General features: G+C 44.0%; 1 protein-coding gene across 7 annotated transcripts in view; it reads left to right on the top strand.

The window, feature by feature from the left end:
* LOC121533722 (inaD-like protein) overlaps window positions 1–19,352 on the top strand; it is a 169,409-nt gene that overhangs the window by 2,162 nt on the left and 147,895 nt on the right. For all 7 annotated transcript variants that reach the window (XM_045205328.1, XM_045205327.1, XM_041839901.2 and 4 more), the window contains exons 5-12: window positions 1,423–1,620; window positions 2,175–2,314; window positions 2,998–3,190; window positions 12,252–12,389; window positions 16,840–17,085; window positions 17,290–17,392; window positions 17,630–17,718; window positions 18,137–18,275. In XM_045205328.1, the coding sequence (XP_045061263.1) occupies window positions 1,423–1,620; window positions 2,175–2,314; window positions 2,998–3,190; window positions 12,252–12,389; window positions 16,840–17,085; window positions 17,290–17,392; window positions 17,630–17,718; window positions 18,137–18,275 (1,246 nt within the window). The remainder of the gene's footprint in view (window positions 1–1,422; window positions 1,621–2,174; window positions 2,315–2,997; window positions 3,191–12,251; window positions 12,390–16,839; window positions 17,086–17,289; window positions 17,393–17,629; window positions 17,719–18,136; window positions 18,276–19,352) is intronic.

The following is a 19,352-nucleotide window of genomic DNA, read 5'->3' as shown; positions in this document are numbered from 1 at the left end:
TGCTATGTAACATTTCTGATTTGTATAAAATGTTGAAACCCCTCAATGTCAGTGTACGTTCAGTCTACAGAACACATCATTCTAAACCTTTTGCTTCAGCTGAAAAGGAGGCATCAAAAAAAGCGGCCTGGCACTTTCATTCATTTGTATTCTGATCACGTTTTTATTGACGTAAAAAAAATGAACTCCTTACTAACAATAAACAATCCACATGCCAAATTAAGATAATGGCAATAACCGATGCCTGCCTTCATATTCTAAGTGCTGCGAAGGTCAGCCGAGTGTCTATGAATGCGTCAGGTGAAAACCTATAGCGGGATGGAGAGGCGGAGGTGGCGGCATTGGCGGGTCGGCTCTTTTGTGGATCTATCAAGCTTTAATATCTACTGTCTGGGTTTGAGTAACTGCCTTGTCGGAGATGTATTGATGAAATTGCGGGGAAAAGCCGCTCTGTCAGCCTGGGCTAAATAAACAGGAGACTGATAACGTTCCACAATGTGAGTCTAAAGGTCATTAATACATTACCTGTTTGGGACTGGCCAAAGCTGCTACTGCTGAAGAGGAATTTATTGATTTTGTTATCCCCCCCTTTTCTCCCCTTTTTTTCTTTTTCTTTTTTTTGCAGATATTGTCTCCACATGTAAAGGCACCATTGTTTCTCTTGCTCTTGTATTTACTGTAACGCTAATCTGCAGCCCTTTTTCCTATCGTGGGAAAATTGGATGTGAAAGAATGTAGCTTACAGTTGGTTGTTGGTTGAAGAAAAGCCTAGAATGGCAGCCTGGCCTTTTTTTGTGTGGCTTTATCCAATTAGATATCTCTGAACTTGTATCTTTAGTCACATAATCACATTAACCCCCTTTAGTCGATTGACACACTGGTACGTCAGTCTAAGTAACATCATTTAAAAAAATCCCCATCAAAATCTGTCAGTTTAAGCAAGAGATATCTGTTTTTTTGCATTGGATATGTCTCAATCCACCGCATCTGCCGATGTCGCACTTCCGCATCTGCCGTGAAAGGTGGCAGAGCTAGAGCGGTGTTTGTCAGACCATGAGACATCCAGAAAATTGGTCTTCTCTCAAAAACATCTGTAGTGTACGAAAGGTTTGGCCTACAAAACAGTTTTGCTCACTGTGGAAAGGGGTGATTCCCACAAAGTCAATACATTGTTTTTATATATACCTAAAGGGGTCCTAAAATTCAAAAAAGCTAATTGATCCATATTATGACCATCTTAAAACAATTCCATGTGTCAGCTTAGCACCCCCTCCCCCCAACGTATTAGACCCTAAAGAGTTAACAGAAAATATTCTACTTAATTTTTTGTAAACAAAGCAGCTCTACAATAGCTTCCTCCTCATCATCCGCCACAGTGAAATAACCCACCAAACCTCCTCTCTTCTCCTCTTCTCCCCCCAGCTGAACTGCATGCCTCCCGACACCTGCAGTGAGTTCAGCTTCTCCAGGAAGGGCCAGCTGATCGTCAGTGCCAGCCGCCCGGCCAGCAGCCTGTGCACGTCCGGCCCCGGCTCGGTGCTGTCCAATGGCTCAACCCTCTCCTCAGTGGGCCTCCGCTCCCCCGACCAGCTCCAGAGATGGCTCCGCACTGCCGCCAAGGTTCTGCACCTGTTCTGCCCACGCACACGCCCACCTGATGCTGTTGTCACAGCTAGCTATGATACTACCACGGTTATGGCCATGTGTACTAGGTCTGGTGGTGGATAGATGGTGGTTTTAGACTGTGTCACCTGTGTATTGGTGTGCTGTATTTGGTGGAGAATTAAGATATTGTGATTTTAAACAGTTTTACCTGGATATTTAATTTACTGTGTTCGGTGGTGATATAGCTTTAAACAGTGTTACCTCTGTATTTAAAGCCTTTAGCTTTAAAGGGATACTTTGGGATTTTGGCAATGAGGCCATTTATCTGCTTCCCCAGAGTTAGATGAACTTGTGGATACCATTTTTCTGTCTCTGTGTCCAGTATGAAGGAAGTTAGAGGTAGTTTCATCTCACTCTGGGGAAGTAGTTAGGGCCTCATTGCCAAAATCCCGAAGTATGCCTTTAAATCGATGTATGTGGGTATTTGAGACGTGTTCTGTACATTTTGACCAGATGACATTTGAATATTTATGACCTGACCTATGTAATAATTGTGTCTTGTGTTGTAGGGGAGGCCGACTGAGCACATCAGCCTGCCCAAGCCCCTGTCTGGAGGCCTGGGCTTCAGTGTGGTAGGCCTGAGGCCTGAGGGGACTGGGGGCCACGGGGTCTTCATCAGACAGGTCCAGCCTGGGAGCATCGCACACAGGTACGGCCTACTGTCCCTCCTCCTTCTCTTTTTACTGCCCCAAGTGTTCATTTGGTTCAGGTTAGAGTTAAACAATTCTGGTAACTTTCCTAACATTTCCAGGACGATTCCTGGAATCAGGATGGAATAAGCAGGAAATGTGCAATCCTCTAACCAGGATTTCTGGAAAACCTGAGAATTTTGGGACAGTTATCGGAATCTTGCAACTCTAGTTCAGACCAACTCTTGGACAACATTCTGCCATATTACCTGATAATCTAGTGAAGGACACCTCAATATACGCAGATTAGTATGTTTGCCAACTCTTATTAGGCCCACTTCCAAGGATAACATTACACATTCATAAACAATGCTTGTATCAGCTTATGTCATCAACAAATGGTATGCAGAGATTTTTCTAGTTAATTTAACACTGCTTGTAATGGGCACTGCCAAGAATGGGATACACAGACCACTGACAGGTCACTGTGCTGTTATAGAGACACCTTATGAGTGAAGACCCTTTAAAAAAGGTGTCTATCTCAATGGGACTTCCTGGTTAAATAAATATGACATAAAAACATACAAGATACACACTCCTTGTTTATTCTAGATGGGGTTACTGTGAAAACGATGTCCATTTCTGATGTAAAAAGGGCTTTACAAATATATAGTCCTTATTTGTATTGTGTGTGTGCCGGTAGGGATGGGCGCATGCAGGAGAACGACCAGATCCTGGTGATCAACGGGACCCCCCTGGACCAGAGTGTCACCCAGCAGCAGGCCATCACTCTGCTGCAGCAGCCTGGGGACAGGGTGGATCTGGTGGTGGCCCGGGAACCATCAACTGCCACACAGCACACGCCGCTGCTCCCACCCGGACCCATCATTCAAAAGGTAATTTCAAAGCATGTATTTATGTATCTCAGTAAGAAAATGCCTTCATATTTTGATATACACTGCTCAAACTGTCCACTTAGGAAGCAACACTGATTGACAATACATTTCACATGCTGTTGTGCAAATGGAATAGACAACAGGTGGAAATTATAGGCAGTTAGCAAGACACCCCCAATAAAGGACTGGTTTTGCAGGTGGTGACCACAGACCACTTCTCAGTTCCTATGCTTCCTGGCTGATGTTTAGGTCACTTTTGAATGCTGGCGGTGCTTTCACTCTAGTGGTAGCATGAGACGGAGTCTACAACCCACACAAGTGGCTCAGGTAGTGCAGCTCATCCAGGATGGCACATCAATGCGAGCTGTGGCAAGAAGGTTTGCTGTGTCTGTCAGCGTAGTGTCCAGAGCATGGAGGCGCTACCAGGAGACAGGCCAGTACATCAGGAGACGTGGAGGAGGCCGTAGGAGGGCAACAACCCAGCAGCAGGACTGCTACCTCCGCCTTTGTGCAAGGAGGAGCAGGAGGAGCACTGCCAGAGCCCTGCAAAATGACCTCCAGCAGGCCACAAATGTGCATGTGTCTGCTCAAACGGTCAGAAACAGGCTCCATGAGGGTGGTATGAGGGCCCGACGTCCACAGGTGGGGGTTGTGCTTACAGCCCAACACCGTGCAGGACGTTTGGCATTTGCCAGAGAACACCAAGATTGGCAAATTCGCCACTGGCGCCCTGTGCTCTTCACAGATAAAAGCAGATTCACACTGAGCACGTGACAGACGTGACAGAGTCTGGAGACGCCGTGGAGAACGTTCTGCTGCCTGCAACATCCTCCAGCATGACCGGTTTGGCGTGGGTCAGTCATGGTGTGGGGTGGCATTTCTTTGGGGGGCCGCACAGCCCTCCATGTGCTCGCCAGAGGTAGCCTTACTGCCATTAGGTACCGAGATGAGATCCTCAGACCCCTTGTGAGACCATATGCTGGTGCGGTTGGCCCTGGGTTCCTCCTAATGCAAGACAATGCTAGACCTCATGTGGCTGGTGTGTGTCAGCAGTTCCTGCAAGAGGAAGGCATTGATGCTATGGACTGGCCCGCCCGTTCCCCAGACCTGAATCCAATTGAGCACATCTGGGACATCATGTCTCGCTCCATCCACCAACGCCACGTTGCACCACAGACTGTCCAGGCGTTGGCGGATGCTTTAGTCCAGGTCTGGGAGGAGATCCCTCAGGAGACCATCCGCCACCTCATCAGGAGCATGCCCAGGCGTTGTAAGGAGGTCATACAGGCACGTGGAGGCCACACACACTACTGAGCCTCATTTTGACTTGTTTTAAGGACATTACATCAAAGTTGGATCAGCCTGTAGTGTGGTTTTCCACTTTAATTTTGAGTGTGACTCCAAATCCAGACCTCCATGGGTTGATAAATTTGATTTCCATTGATCATTTTTGTGTGATTTTGTTGTCAGCACATTCAACTATGTAAAGAAAAAAGTATTTAATAAGATTATTTCATTCATTCAGATCTAGGATGTGTTATTTTAGTGTTCCCTTTATTTTTTTGAGCAGTGTATGTTATACAGACCACTGTCATGTCATGGTGCTACATTGGATTTGGCCCTTTCGAATACATAAATGAAAGGCATTGTGTTTTCACTGTTTTGAGCGCTGCATGACTGTATTTGTTGAGGTTGATTCAGGCAACCAGATATTCATGGATCGCACGTTTCGTCACAATATTGTTTTGAACGTTCTCTTGTGCACTGATGCCCAACTGAAGTTTCTACTCAATGCCTTGTCAATGTCCGCTGATGAAGATTTAGTCTAAAGTGCATTATAGAAGCTTGGAAACACAGTGACTTTTCAAAAGGAGGCAAATAATTAGTAGGATAACCTTTTGTCATCTTTGTGATGTCGCCAGATTGACTTTAGATGAAGTATAACTTTAGCTAGCTAAGATTGAGGGGACAGCACCAAGTTTTTGCTAGCTAATGTTAACATGGCTATCTAAACTGAACAAAAATATAAATGCAACATGTAAAGTGTTGGTCTCATGTTTCATGAGCTGAAATAAAAGATCCCAGAAATGTTCCATACTCACAAAAAGCTTATTTCTCTAAACTTTTGTGCACAAATTTATTTACATCCCTGTTAATTGAGCATTTCTCCTTTGTCAAGATAATCCATCCACCTGACAGGTGTGGCATATCAAGAAGCAGATTAAACAGCATGATCCTTATACAGGTGCACCTTGTGCTGGGGACAAGAAAAGGCCACTATAATGTGCAGTTTTGTCACACAACACAATGCCACAGATGTCTCAAGTTTTGAGGGACCGTGCAATTGGCATGATGACTGCAGGAATTTCCACCAGAGCTTTTGCCAGAGAATTGAATGTTTATTTCTCTACCATAAGCCACATCCAACTGCGTTTGAGAGAATTTGGCAGTACGTCCAACCGGCCTCACAACCGCAGACCACGTGTATGGCATCGTGTGGCGAACGGTTTGCTGATGTCAACTTTGTGAACAGAGTGCCCCATGGTGGCGGTGGGGTTATGGTATGGGCAGGCATAAGCTACGGACAACAAACACAATTGCATTTTATCGATGGCAATTTGAATGCACAAAAATACCGTGACAAGATCCTGAGGCCATGTGAAATGCATAGATTAGAGCCTAATGAATTCATTTAAATTGACTGATTTCCTCATATGAACTGTAACTCAGTAAAATCGTTGCAATTGTTGCATGTTACGTTTATTTTTGTTCAGTATATTTTTGACGAGCTTTGCTAGCTAATGGCACCATTGCCATCAAGTAAATTTGACGACATCATAATGGTGACAAAGTTGTTTCCTACTTCTTATTTGACAAATTTTGCAATGTCATCGTATTTCCACGCTACTGTAGTATAATTTAGACGCAACGGTCATTAGGCCCTGTTCAGAATGACTGGGCACCAATATCGCTGAGGCGTCTGTAGAACGTTCAAAACGATTGCAACAACGTGATGGAGGTGCAACCCATGATTAGGAGGCAACTGTTTCTTGTTTTAAAAGTGGTACTACTATTGATTTATTGTGGTTAAAAATGTTGAAGTGTTTGTCCTCGTGGCCTTCAGGTCAATGTTTTTAGCGAAGTCCAATCAATATAAGTACTAGGAAGAAGTCGGGTCGATAACTAGGCAAATGCAATGTTTTTTTTGGCTCTGGATCAACTCATGTTGTCTACTGATCGCTCGCCATTTGACTCCTATGCAGGGGTCTATAGGGCACAGGAGCGTCAGTATGTCTAAAATCTAGCTTATACTTTTTAACACTGTCATAAAGGTCAAGGCTATTTCCTGTTATTCTGTAGCCTGTCACACAAAACAGGCACTTGACCATCACTGGAGAGTAAATGGCATGAATCCGGTTTGGAGGTCAGGTTTTAAGTGATGCTACTTGACTCTAGGAGTCGAAATTCGGATTTGAAATTCATATTTATGCAGTATCGTACTACCCGTGGGCTGTTGACATTGAGTGTATGATGTTGTTGTTCCTATAGCCTAAAGGAAATCAAATTAGTGCTTCACTTGCAGGATTGCCTCCTGACAATATTTATTTAAGTCACTGTGCGCTAGCTCAATCAATGTAGACATGGATGTCAAGGAGAGGAAAGAAGAGAGTTAGGAGACCTAATGCATAGAAAAAGTGAACCATAGATTTGTTGTCGGGTAAAACAGGCAAAATGCACGTCTTTAAATCCTCTTGTCTTTTGAGCAATGGTCATCTAAGCTGTAAAACTATAAAAAGCTCTGTTTTTAGTTGATACGTTTTTCATTCATTCAAACTGTTAAATTACATTTTAGCTTTCCTATCTGATTATTCAGTGTCAGGTAACCTACAACCTAAAATATAAACACAACATGTAAGGAGTTGGTCCCAAATAAAAGATCCCAGAAATGTTTCATGTGCTCAAAAAGCCTACTTTGTTCAAATGTTGTGCACATCCCTGTTAGTGAGCATTTCTCCTTTGCCGAGATAATCCATCCACCTGACAGGTGTGGCATATCAAGAAGCTGGTTAAACAGCATGATCATTACACAGGTGCACATTGTGCTGGGGACAATAAAAGGCCACTCTAAAATGTGGGGTTTTGTCACACTATACAATACCATAGATGTCTCAGTTTTGAGGGAGCGTGCAATTGGCATGCTGACTGCAGGAATGTCCACCAGAGCTGTTGCCAGAGAATTGAATGTTCATTTCTCTACCATGAGCAATGTTTTAGAGGATTTGGCAGTACGTCCAACCGGCCTCATAACCACAGACCACAGTGTAACCAAGCGAGCCCATGACCTCCACATCTGGCTTGTCCATCTGCGGGATTGTCTGAGACCAGCCACCCGGACAGCTGATGAAACTGTGAGTTTGCACAACAGAATAATTACTGCACAAACTGTCAGAAACCATCTCAGGGAAGCTCATCTGCATGCTTGTCGTCCTCACCAGGGTCTTGACCTGACTGCAGTTTCGCGTCGTAACTGACTTCAGTGGGCACATGCTCACCTTCAATGGCCACTGGCACGCTGGAGATGTGATCTTCACGGATTAATCCTGGTTTCAAGTGCGCTGGGCAGAAAGAAGACAGCATTAATGGCGTCGTATGGGCGAGCAGTTTGCTGTTAACATTTTGAACAGAGTGCCCCATGGTGGCGGTGGGGTTATGATATTGGCAGGCATACGCTACGGACAACGAACACAATTGCATTTTATCGATGGCAATTTGAATGCACAGAGATACCGTGAAGAGATGCTGAAGCCCATTGTGGTGCCTTTCATCTGCCGCCATCACCTCGTGTTTCAGCATGATAATGTACGGCCCCATGTCACAAGGATCTGTACACAGTTCCTGGAAGCTGAAAATGTCCCAGCTCTTCCATGGCCTGTATACTCACCAGACATGTCACCCATTGAGCATGTTTGGAATGCTCTGGATCGATGTGTATGACCGCGCGTTCCAGTTCCTGCCAATATCCTGCTACTTCGCACTGCCATTGAAGAAGATTGGGACATCAGGCCACGATCAACAGCCTGATCAACTATATGCGAAGGAGATGTCGAGCTGCATGAGGCAAATGGTGGTCGCACCAGATACTGACTGGTTTTCTGATCCATGTCCCAACCTTTTTGTTTTTTAAAGATATCTGTGACCACAGATGCATATCTGTATTCCCAGTCTTGTGAAATCCATAGATTAGGGCTTAATGAATGCATTTCAATTTCCTTATATGAACTGTACCTCAGTAAAATCTTTGAAGTTATTGCATGTTGCGTTTATATTTTTGTTCAGTGTATAATAAGGCAAAGAGTGGTAGTTATTGATAAAGCATTATTGTCATTAAACTCAATGGTCAAAAATAGGTAGAAGTTTTTATCAGAACTGACATGTAAAGGGAGGTGTAGAATGAGCAACTTGCAGCGGGTGAAAATGAGATGGGCTATATCAACACTGGGGTGACGGATACGATTAACCTGAAGCTCCGACAACAAACATATGGCATATATTTATTATAAACAGAACCAGTCCTAACCGCTGCAAGTTTAATTAAAGGCCCAGTGCAGTCACAAATGTGATTTTCCTGTGATTTATATACACTGAGTGTACAAAATATTAAGAACAACTTCCTAATATTGAGTTGCACAGCACCCCCCTTTCCCCCTCAGAACAGCCTCAATATGTTGTGGCTTGGACTCTACAAGGTGTTGAAAGAATTCCACAGGGATGCTAGTCCATGTTGACTCCAATGCTTCCCACAGTTGTGTCAAGTTGGCTGGATGTCCTTTGGGTGGTGGACAATTCTTGATACACACGGGAAACTGTTGAGTGTAAAAAAAAACAGCAGCATTGCAGTTCTTGACACAAACCGGTGAGCCTGGCACCTACTACCATACCCCATTCAAAGGCACTTTGAAATATTTTTTCTTGCCCATTCACTTTCTGAATGGCGCATACACACAATCCATGTCTCAAAATTATTGCATGAGAATTTGCTCATTGCTATGAAGCTATTTTAGTTTTTTAATTGAAAACAATCACAGTAATTGTTACCCAGAAATGATTTGATATTGAGATAAAAACGGCTGCATTGGACCTTTAAATAACCACAAAGAAAAGCCCTCCGAAAACAAAAATAATAACAACAACAAAAAGTTTAATGCAAACGAGATGACACAGACAAGTTAGGCCTAGTTCCAGCCATTATGAGGTCATTATCTTGTGCTTTTTCACTATTCATGTTGTTTTTAATTCAGTTTGGATGGAGGCCCTATCCTGCGTACATATCAAGCCAGGGCCTTGCTTTGCCTTGTGTTTTATTCATGTGCTGTTTCTCTTGAGGCCGTGTTTAATGGAGCGCTGGCAAAAAAGAAAAGTCTGGATTTGATTTTTATTGCAGTTTTTCCGGCCTAACGATCTATCACCCTGAGCCAAGATTCCACTTCTACAAAAACCCAGACACTGCTCGCTGATTCTCTTCATTGCAACGTTGAATTGACAGCTTGGCGCTAGGGTTGTGACGATACCAGTATCGGAAATTTTTTTCCATGGCAAAAATAAAAACACGAAGCGGACCTAACTGTTGGGTCCTTTTAAAGTAAAATATTGTGTGCTATAACTTGGAAAATAAATAAACGTGACTCTGGATGAAAACAAAATTATGTTTGTTTCCGACATTAGGGCTGCTTTCCTAAAAGTAAAATTTGCTTTGTTTTGTTTCCTTGCTATGATACTAAGGATTATGGCGGTACTGGTATCGTCCCTTGGCACCACTCCCTCTACTCGTTCTCTCCGTTGTGAATGGTCAGAAAACTATTACCGTAAACACAGATAAATTAGGAATAACCAACTTGTGAAAAGGCAACATAAAATCATTCTGTCGCGATCCTGTTTATTCCGTATTTATTCTGTCATAGTTTTCGTCAGCGTGACAGTGTCCCGTATAGACAGAAATCAATCTCCTCTTTACTCTTGTGGGACACCAAAGGCAATGTGAACTCCGCACGATGAGTCACCTGTCAATCAGAGGTCATGATGTCATTCGGCCCCTCTCGACCCCGATACCCATCAACTGAATCTTCCCCTTAAAAACAAATGTTCCTCTCCTCAGCTCCCCTTTTAAACAAGCTCCCCTGCCCTCTGTCCATCCAGACTAGCTGTCTTATCGTGAAAAGCTGAGAAAATATTGACCTAGGTTGGCTTCAGGGGTTGGTTTCCTTCGTATTGTACAGACGCTCTTATCCACCCACCTCATACCTGACATTCTCACAAAACATGGCTTCTAGAGCACGTTGGCATAATCTTAAACCCTATGTTTCTTTGAACATTTTAAAACAATTCTGACGTGATCCACTTCTATACTGTAACGAGATGCCCTGTGCCCTTATTCACAAAGTCTGAGTGCTGATATAGGATAAGCATGACTATTCCTAATATGGACCGAGCTTCCAGGTGGGATGATCTAGAAGGCATGTTGTCCCAGGCTCCCAGTAAAACTGTTTTTCTTCTCTGAAACTGAGTGCCTGGGTTGCATGTTCTCGTTATGGCTTTCTCATTAAAACTGTTATTAACCCAGACCTGTGTTTGTTTGGGTTTCATAAGACAACTCTCTGCTGTTTGTCTAATAATTCTGTAACCTTTCATGGGGCTGAACTGTCAATATGGAAGGAAATGCAATTTGGCCCACAGTTTTTCCAGAATTTGCTTCCGTCCCTGCTCACAGCATTTATGGGATTGAGAATATCAGGTGTATGTTAGGTCTTTAGTTCCATTAATGAAGTTGATCAAATCCTGTGTTTCATTTCATCTCATGATGTCTAGTTTAGTGAATAGTTATTGTTCTAACAGTCATAATTGCGAGGCCTATATGAATTATGATAATTCAGGCTCTGTTCAGTTGCCATGATATAACAGTAGCATGTAAACATACATTTTCTGTGGTCAAATCAATTAGCCTAAGCCACAGAATGCCTTTGTATACTGTTAAACCCAGCAGGTAGACTCTTCACATCTAGATGCTCTATTTTCAGAATAAGACATGTACACACAGACTGTAGAAGTTGTCTAACAAGTTTTAGTGAATCTGCATACTTACTCTCACAAAGTTGCTTATTGAACTTAACCAAGCCTGCTTACAACTCTGCTCGTAAGTGAACAGGCAACACTCGTTCATTTGAACCTGAAAGCTCAGACGGAAACCAGCCCTTGCCACAAAACACATCTGTTTTACTGACTGTGAAGCTCCACTTCTTATCTGGGAAATTGCTCTTAACTTTTCTGTAGTAAGCGGGATAAGTAGTGAGCAGGAGTGGTAGAAAGGCTTTGTCTCCCCAGGGGCTGCAGTACGTAAGACACCACAATGAGGTTTCATTAGATAGAGAGCAAACTGCAGAGGAAGTCACCCATCAGATAACGCTGTGTAATAAGAGAAAAGAGCTGTTCTGATTGCAGCAGCCGATTGGTTGGTTAATAAAAGCCTAGGAGGAGACATGGTTTTGATTGGGACGGGATGGGGGGAATGTGTGTGTGATCCGAGAGGTTAGCGGAGGCTTTAGAACAGGACCCAAGGGACTCACTGACCTCGACGTTGATCAGCCGCTTGTTTTATATTTTGGACGTTTAGCGAAAACCATTAAGTTGGGCCCAATATTTCCCCACAGCCATGTAGTAAGCCACAGCCATGTGAAGTTTTAAGTTAATATTGCAGGTCACGTATGCACTGATAATTGATAAGGCTTACTCTGGCAGGCCTCAGACTAAGGGTCGGTTTCACTCTAGTCCTGGACTAAGAAGCACTTTTAATGAAGATTCTTCTTCTTCTTATTGAACATGCTTTTTAGTCCAGAACTACAGTTCCAATCTCTTCGCCACCATGTTGCAGCAAGCCCAATTTTGTCTTATTATTGAACAGGATTAGCCTTCAATCACTGACATTCTGTCACAGCCCTGCTCACACATATTGAGGTTATATGAATCAATCATTCACTCTTATCTTGTCTTTCTCTCTCTCGCTGTATAGAGCGTCCAGGAGCAGTGGGGCCATGTAGAGGAGATGGAGCTGGTGAACGACGGCTCTGGCCTGGGCTTCGGTATTGTTGGAGGCAAGGCCACGGGGGTGGTGGTCAGGACCCTGGTGCCAAACAGCGTGGCTGATAAGGTATATTGAACATAACATACACTCATGCTTTGAAAGTTAATACAGGTAACTGCCAAAATAAAGGAAACACCAACATAAAGTCTCTTAATCGGGCATTGGGCAAGCACAAGCCGCTAGAACAGCTTCAATGCGCCTGGAGCTCTATTGGAGGGATGCAACATAATTCTTCTAGGAGAAATTCCATAATTTGGTGTTTTGTTGATGGTGGTGGAAAAAGCTGTCTCAGGCGCCGCTCCAGAATCTCCCATAAGTGTTAAATTAGGTTGCGATCTGGTGACTGAGACACACACACACCCTTTAAACCTCGGCCTACAATGGTTGTGCCCCCACGGAAACCTAATTAACATAATACAATCTGTCTGTTTAAGCTAGAGATATGTTTTTTTGCATGGGCTGCGTCTCAATTCACCGCTTCCGCCAATATCCTTCCGCGTCTGCGGTGAAAGGTGGCAGAGCTAGAACGGTGTTTGTCAGACCATGAGACATCCTGAAAATCGGTCTTCTCACGAAAACATATACAGTGGGGGGAAAAAATATTTAGTCAGCCACCAATTGTGTAAGTTCTCCCACTTAAAAAGATGAGAGGCCTGTAATTTTCATCATAGGTACACGTCAACTATGACAGACAAATTGAGGGAAAAAAATCCAGAAAATCACATTGTAGGATTTTTAATGAATTTATTTGCAAATTATGGTGGAAAATAAGTATTTGGTCACCTACAAACAAGCAAGATTTCTGGCTCTCACAGACCTGTAACTTCTTCTTTAAGAGGCTCCTCTGTCCTCCACTCGTTACCTGTATTAATGGCACCTGTTTGAACTTGTTATCAGTATAAAAGACACCTGTCCACAACCTCAAACAGTCACACTCCAAACTCCACTATGGCCAAGACCAAAGAGCTGTCAAAGGACACCAGAAACAAAATTGTAGACCTGCACCAGGCTGGGAAGACTGAATCTGCAATAGGTAAGCAGCTTGGTTTGAAGAAATCAACTATGGGAGCAATTATTAGGAAATGGAAGACACTGATAATCTCCCTCGATCTGGGGCTCCATGCAAGATCTCACCCCGTGGGGTCAAAATGATCACAAGAACGGTGAGCAAAAATCCCAGAACCACACGGTGGGACCTAGTGAATGACCTGCAGAGAGCTGGGACCAAAGTAACAAAGCCTACCATCAGTAACACACTACGCCGCCAGGGACTCAAATCCTGCAGTGCCAGACATGTCCCCCTGCTTAAGCCAGTACATGTCCAGGCCCGTCTGAAGTTTGCTAGAGTGCATTTGGATGATCCAGAAGAGGATTGGGAGAATGTCATATGGTCAGATGAAACCAAAATATAACTTTTTGGTAAAAACTCAACTCGTTGTGTTTGGAGGACAAAGAATGCTGAGTTGCATCCAAAGAACACCATACCTACTGTGAAGCATGGGGTGGAAACATCATGCTTTGGGGCTGTTTTTCTGCAAAGGGACCAGGACGACTGATCCGTGTAAAGGAAAGAATGAATGGGGCCATGTATCGTGAGATTTTGAGTGAAAACCTCCTTCCATCAGCAAGGGCATTGAAGATGAAACGTGGCTGGGTCTTTCAGCATGACAATGATCCCAAACACACCGCCCGGGCAACGAAGGAGTGGCTTCGTAAGAAGCATTTCAAGGTCCTGGAGTGGCCTAGCCAGTCTCCAGATCTCAACCCCATAGAAAATCTTTGGAGGGAGTTGAAAGTCCGTGTTGCCCAGCGACAGCCCCAAAACATCACTGCTCTAGAGGAGATCTGCATGGAGGAATGGGCCAAAATACCAGCAACAGTGTGTGAAAACCTTGTGAAGACTTACAGAAAACGTTTGACCTGTGTCATTGCCAACAAAGGGTATATAACAAAGTATTGAGAAACTTTTGTTATTGACCAAATACTTATTTTCCACCATAATTTGCAAATAAATTCATAAAAAATCCTACAATGTGATTTTCTGGATTTTCTTTCTTCTCATTTTGTCTGTCATAGTTGATGTGTACCTATGATGAAAATTACAGGCCTCTCTCATCCTTTTTAAGTGGGAGAACTTGCACAATTGGTGGCTGACTAAATACTTTTTTCCCCCACTGTATATGGAAATAGTTTGGGGATAAATACATGTAAAACTAAATATAAAAAAATCTGTTGTTCCATTTAGTGAAACTGTTACTCAATGTGTTTTTTATTGGCTTATAGCAGTAATGCCAAATTCATCCAATAATTTTGTAATACTTTTTTTGATACCTTAAGGGGTCTTAAAATTCAAAATCAAATAGCAAAATGATCCTTGGTATCTTAAAACAATTCCATATGTTAGCTTAGAACCCCCCTCCCCCGGCTTAGACTCTTTAGGGTGAAACCCCCTATGCTCTTTTGACACTTTCAAAGTCACTGAGATCACTTCTTCTAGCCATTGTAGCCAAAGTAATGGGCAACTGGGTATTTTTTATACATGACCCTACGCAAGATGGGATGTCATTTGCTTAATTAACTCAGGAACCACACCTGTGTGGAAGCACCTGCTTTCAATATACTTTTTATCCCTCATTTACTCAAGTGTTTCCTTTATTTTGGCAGTTACATGTAGATGGCGCAGTCTGTTAAAAGGTAGGGTTGCAATTTTCTGGAAACTTTCACCAAATTCCAAGGTTTTTCAGGTTGTAGGATTCACTTGCAGCTATTCTCTCCTAATACTAAAAATCCTCCAACCAGGATTTCTGAAAATCAATGGAATTTTGGGAAAGTTTCAGGACTTTTCCACCCTGAACAGAGGTATCTGATGATGCCCACATTAATAGACGTTTCATTTGTGTTTTCTATTCTATTTGCCAACTCTTGTCATGGGATTGCCATTTAGCTGTTGGATTCACTCACAATGAGTTATGCCAGTGGTAAATATTATGCTCCATCTCAAAGATGAAATAAATGTATCCGTAAACGGATTTGTCAATAACAGCGTTAGTCAATTTCGAAAGGTCAAATTAAGAATTTTATTAGACGATTAAGACGTAGGCCGTGACCCTTTTCCATTGCACAATAGTCCTCAGCAGTAGGCCGACCACACCATTACATACTCAGGGCTTTGCTTTAAAAAGCTTTCTACTTCCTTATCCTTCTGTAACAGACCGGTCATCCCCTATGAATGGTAACAGCCAGTTTAGCTGAATTAATGCAGAGCGCGTCCCACAAAAGGCTCAGTTACATTATAATAGCCATTGAGCCGGAGGGGGGAAAACAGAATCACCTTGTAAGGGGATTACATCCTGGCTACACAGAGCCAGCTCGCCCTGCATCCGGCTCGTAGGACCGCTTTTCTGTTCGCAATTACAGAGATGTTCACCAAAGGTTTACAATTAAAGTATTATCCAGGAGCGATCTGGATAAAAATAACACTGTCCTTGTTTTTGAAAGCCCCTTACACCAGTCCTCTCTCTCTCTCTCTCTCTCTCTCTCTCTCTCTCTCTCCCTCTCTCTCTCTCTCTCTCTCCCACCCTCTCTCTCTCACCCTCTCTCTCCCACCCTCTCTCTCGCACCCTCTCTCTCCCACCCTCTCTCTCCCACCCTCTCTCTCTCTTTCTCTCTATCTCTGTCTCTCTCTCTCTCTCTCTCTGTCTATTTCTCTCTGTTGCTCCCTCTCTCTCTCTCCCTCTCTCTTCCCCTCCCTCCCTTTCTCTCGCTCTCTTTCTCTCTGAATGTCCAAGAGAGCCCGGGCGCAGGCAACAAAACCCTGCTTGTTCAAAAGGCACAGTGCAACATTTCACACATCACTGGATTTGATGCTCCAAAAAAGCTGTCAAAACTGGGGCTTTGTTAGACCCTGGCGTTTCCCATTTCAACGTTTAATGGCCGTGCCCGGCTTCCATGTGCCCCTGTTGTCCCGTGCTTTTACCCAGGAAGAGAAGTTGGGGAGATTTCCTGCACCAAGTTTATGCATCAAACGGTTTTCATCCGTCTTTCCACAAAGGCTGCCATTCTCCCCATCTCTTTGTGGATCATGATTTCTCTTTTTCCTCTGAGTTGATTCTGCTTGACCTGCGAGTCGGGGAATATATTTCCTAGTTTAGCTGCGCGTGCCAGGCCAGACCAGGGTGGGACTAGCCTGTTCAAGTGGGATGTAAAATGCATTGGACCACATTGGCTGAAATAGTCTGAGGCTACTGAAAATGAGCAGAGTTTCTCGGTGGTTCTTACATGTACTGGCACACTTTAACAAACTGTAAGAAATTAAGTGAAATACATGGAGGGTGCGGTTATTCCTAGGCCATGAATTATAATGCTTGTGTATGATCTACAGTATATTTCAAGTTTGTAAAAATGTTGTTCAGAAATGCTCTCTCTCTCTCTCTCTCTCTCTCTCTCTCTCTCTCTCTCTTCTCTCTCTCTCTCTCTCTTTCTTCTCTCTCTCTCTCTCTCTCTCTCCCCCTCCTAGGATGGGCGTCTGCGTACGGGCGACCATATCCTGCGTATCGGGGAGACCCCCACTTGGGGCCTGGCCAGTGACCAGGTGGTCAAGGTGCTGCAGGGCTGCGGGAGCCGTGTGCGCATGCTCATCGCCCGTGACCCTTTGGGACAGCCCTCCACCTCCTTGCCTCCCCCTCCCCCGCCCGCCACCAGTCCCGTCTCAGCCCTGCCCCCACTGCCTGGAGTCGGACCCCAGCGCAGGGTCAGCAGGACTGTAAGTGAGACTGGGAATGGGGAACATAAGTGTGCATACGTACACACACACACATCCAACCATGCAGACCTCCTGTTGCCCCTGCCTGTCTACGTGCACACACACACACAAAATGATGTTTTGGTGACTGCATCCATAAAATGACAACAATCCACGTACTGTATAGCTGCTCTATATCTCTGTCTGTTTCCCTGTTTGTTCCAGCCCAACCTGGAGGGTTATGAGATCCATGAAGTGCCTCTGAAGAAGAAGGAGGGCCAGAGCCTGGGCATCTCCATCATCGGTTACAACGCCTTTACCAGCGAAGGTAGGCCCCTAATCCCTATTGGCACTCAGATCCGATAGCTAATGTCACTCAATGCTTTGATGACACTGGTTGGGATGGATAGTTTCTTTATTGCCCTCTCCCTTTATCGCTCTTTCTCTCTTCACCCCTTTCTCTCGCTCCCTGATCTCTCCCTCTCCCTGAGCTCTTCCTCCCCTCTTTCTCTCCCCTCTTTCTCTCCCCTCTCTCTCGCTCTCTCTCGCTCTGTGTGTGTCTCAGACGCGTTGGGGGTGTTTGTGAAGAACGTAGTTCCTGGGAGTGCAGCTGAGCAGAGCGGAAACATACGGATCCACGACAGGATTATAGCGGTAAGACCCTTAATCAGCTTTTAATGAGTGCCACCTTCATTAACCCCTAGGTGTGTACGTGCACAGTGAGGATCTAGTGGCCTTTTCTACCCCTTATTGAAATGTCCCAACACAGCACTAACACCTGATTTAGCTAACCAAGGTCTTGGTGATTAGATGATTAAAGCTGAATCAGGTTTGTTAGTGCACGGCTAGGACTCACCTAACCAACAAAACCATACATCACAGTATAACACAACCATATCAGTCCTTTGTCAGGTTTCTATAGAAAAAGAGAATGTGTTCTCAATTACTTGATGAGTCATGTTGGCCTGTTCAATTGTGTCAGATGAACGGAGTGAGCTAAGTAATTTTGGACTTTTCCATTGGTTCAGATGGATAGGGTGAACTAAGTAATTTTGGACTGTTCCGTTGTCAGATGGACGGGGTGAGCCTGCAGGGCTTCACTAACCAGGAAGTTCTGGATGTGATGAAGCAGACGGGCCAGACGGTCCACCTCACCCTGGCCAGGAAGATGGCCTCGCCCAGACCCTCACTGGAGAGGTCCCTGGACAAAGGTAAGGACTATTCATCAGTCGTCTGTGCGTGTGCGCATGAATGTGCGCGTGTATTACAAACGTGTCACTACCCCTGCTACAGCACTGTACTGTATATCCACTAACTTCATAGAACCTATGGGCATTTCCCTTAGCAAAGTCGGCAGAAATGTCAACTTCACCATCCCAACTCCACTGTCCTGGGGTGCGTCCCAAATGGCACCCTATTCCCTATGGGCCCTGATCAAAAGTAGTGCATTACATAGGGCAGGGGTAACTCTGACCCTACGAGGTCCAGAGCCTGCTGGTTTTCTCTTCTATCTGATAATGAATTGTACCCACCTCAGTCCCTGATTTGAAGGGAACAACGAAAAAAATGCAGTGGAACTGGATTCGAGGTCCAGAGTTGACTTTGAAGGATACAGTGCCTTCAGAAAGTATTCCTACCCCTTGACTTATTCCACATTTTGTTGTGTTACAGCCTGAATTCAAAATGGTTTCAATATATTTTTCTCTCAACCATCTACACACAATACCCCATAATGACAAAGTGAAAACATGTTTTTAGAAATTTTTGCAAATGAATTGAAAATTAATTACAGAAATATATCAAATTTATATAAATAGTCACACGTCTCAGTCAATACATGTTAGAATCACCTTTGGCAGCGATTATAGCTGTGCGTCATTCAGTCTCTAAGAGCTTTGCACACCTGGATTGTACAATATTTGCACATTATCCTTTTTACAATTCTTCAAGCTCTGTCAAGTTGGTTGTTGATCATTGCTCGACAGCCATTTTCAAGTCTTGCATTGATTTTCAAGCAGATTTAAGTCTATACTGTAACTCGGCCACTCCGGAACAGTCAATGTTGTGTTGGTAAGCAACTACAGTGTATATTTGGCCGTGTGTTTTAGGTTATTGTCCTGCTGAAATGTGAATTTGTCTCCCAGTGTCTGTTGGAAAGCAGACTGAACCAGGTTTTCTTCTAGGATTTTGCCTGTGCTTAGCTCTATTCTGTCTCTTTTTATCCTAAAAAAGCTCCCTAGTCCAAGCATACCCATAACATGACGCAGCCACCACCATGCTTGAAAATG

Source organism: Coregonus clupeaformis, chromosome 20, assembly GCF_020615455.1.
Source record: "Coregonus clupeaformis isolate EN_2021a chromosome 20, ASM2061545v1, whole genome shotgun sequence".
NCBI lineage: Eukaryota > Metazoa > Chordata > Actinopteri > Salmoniformes > Salmonidae > Coregonus > Coregonus clupeaformis.
Note: the sequence above shows the minus strand (reverse complement) of the source record. Positions and strands in the feature narration are given on the sequence as shown.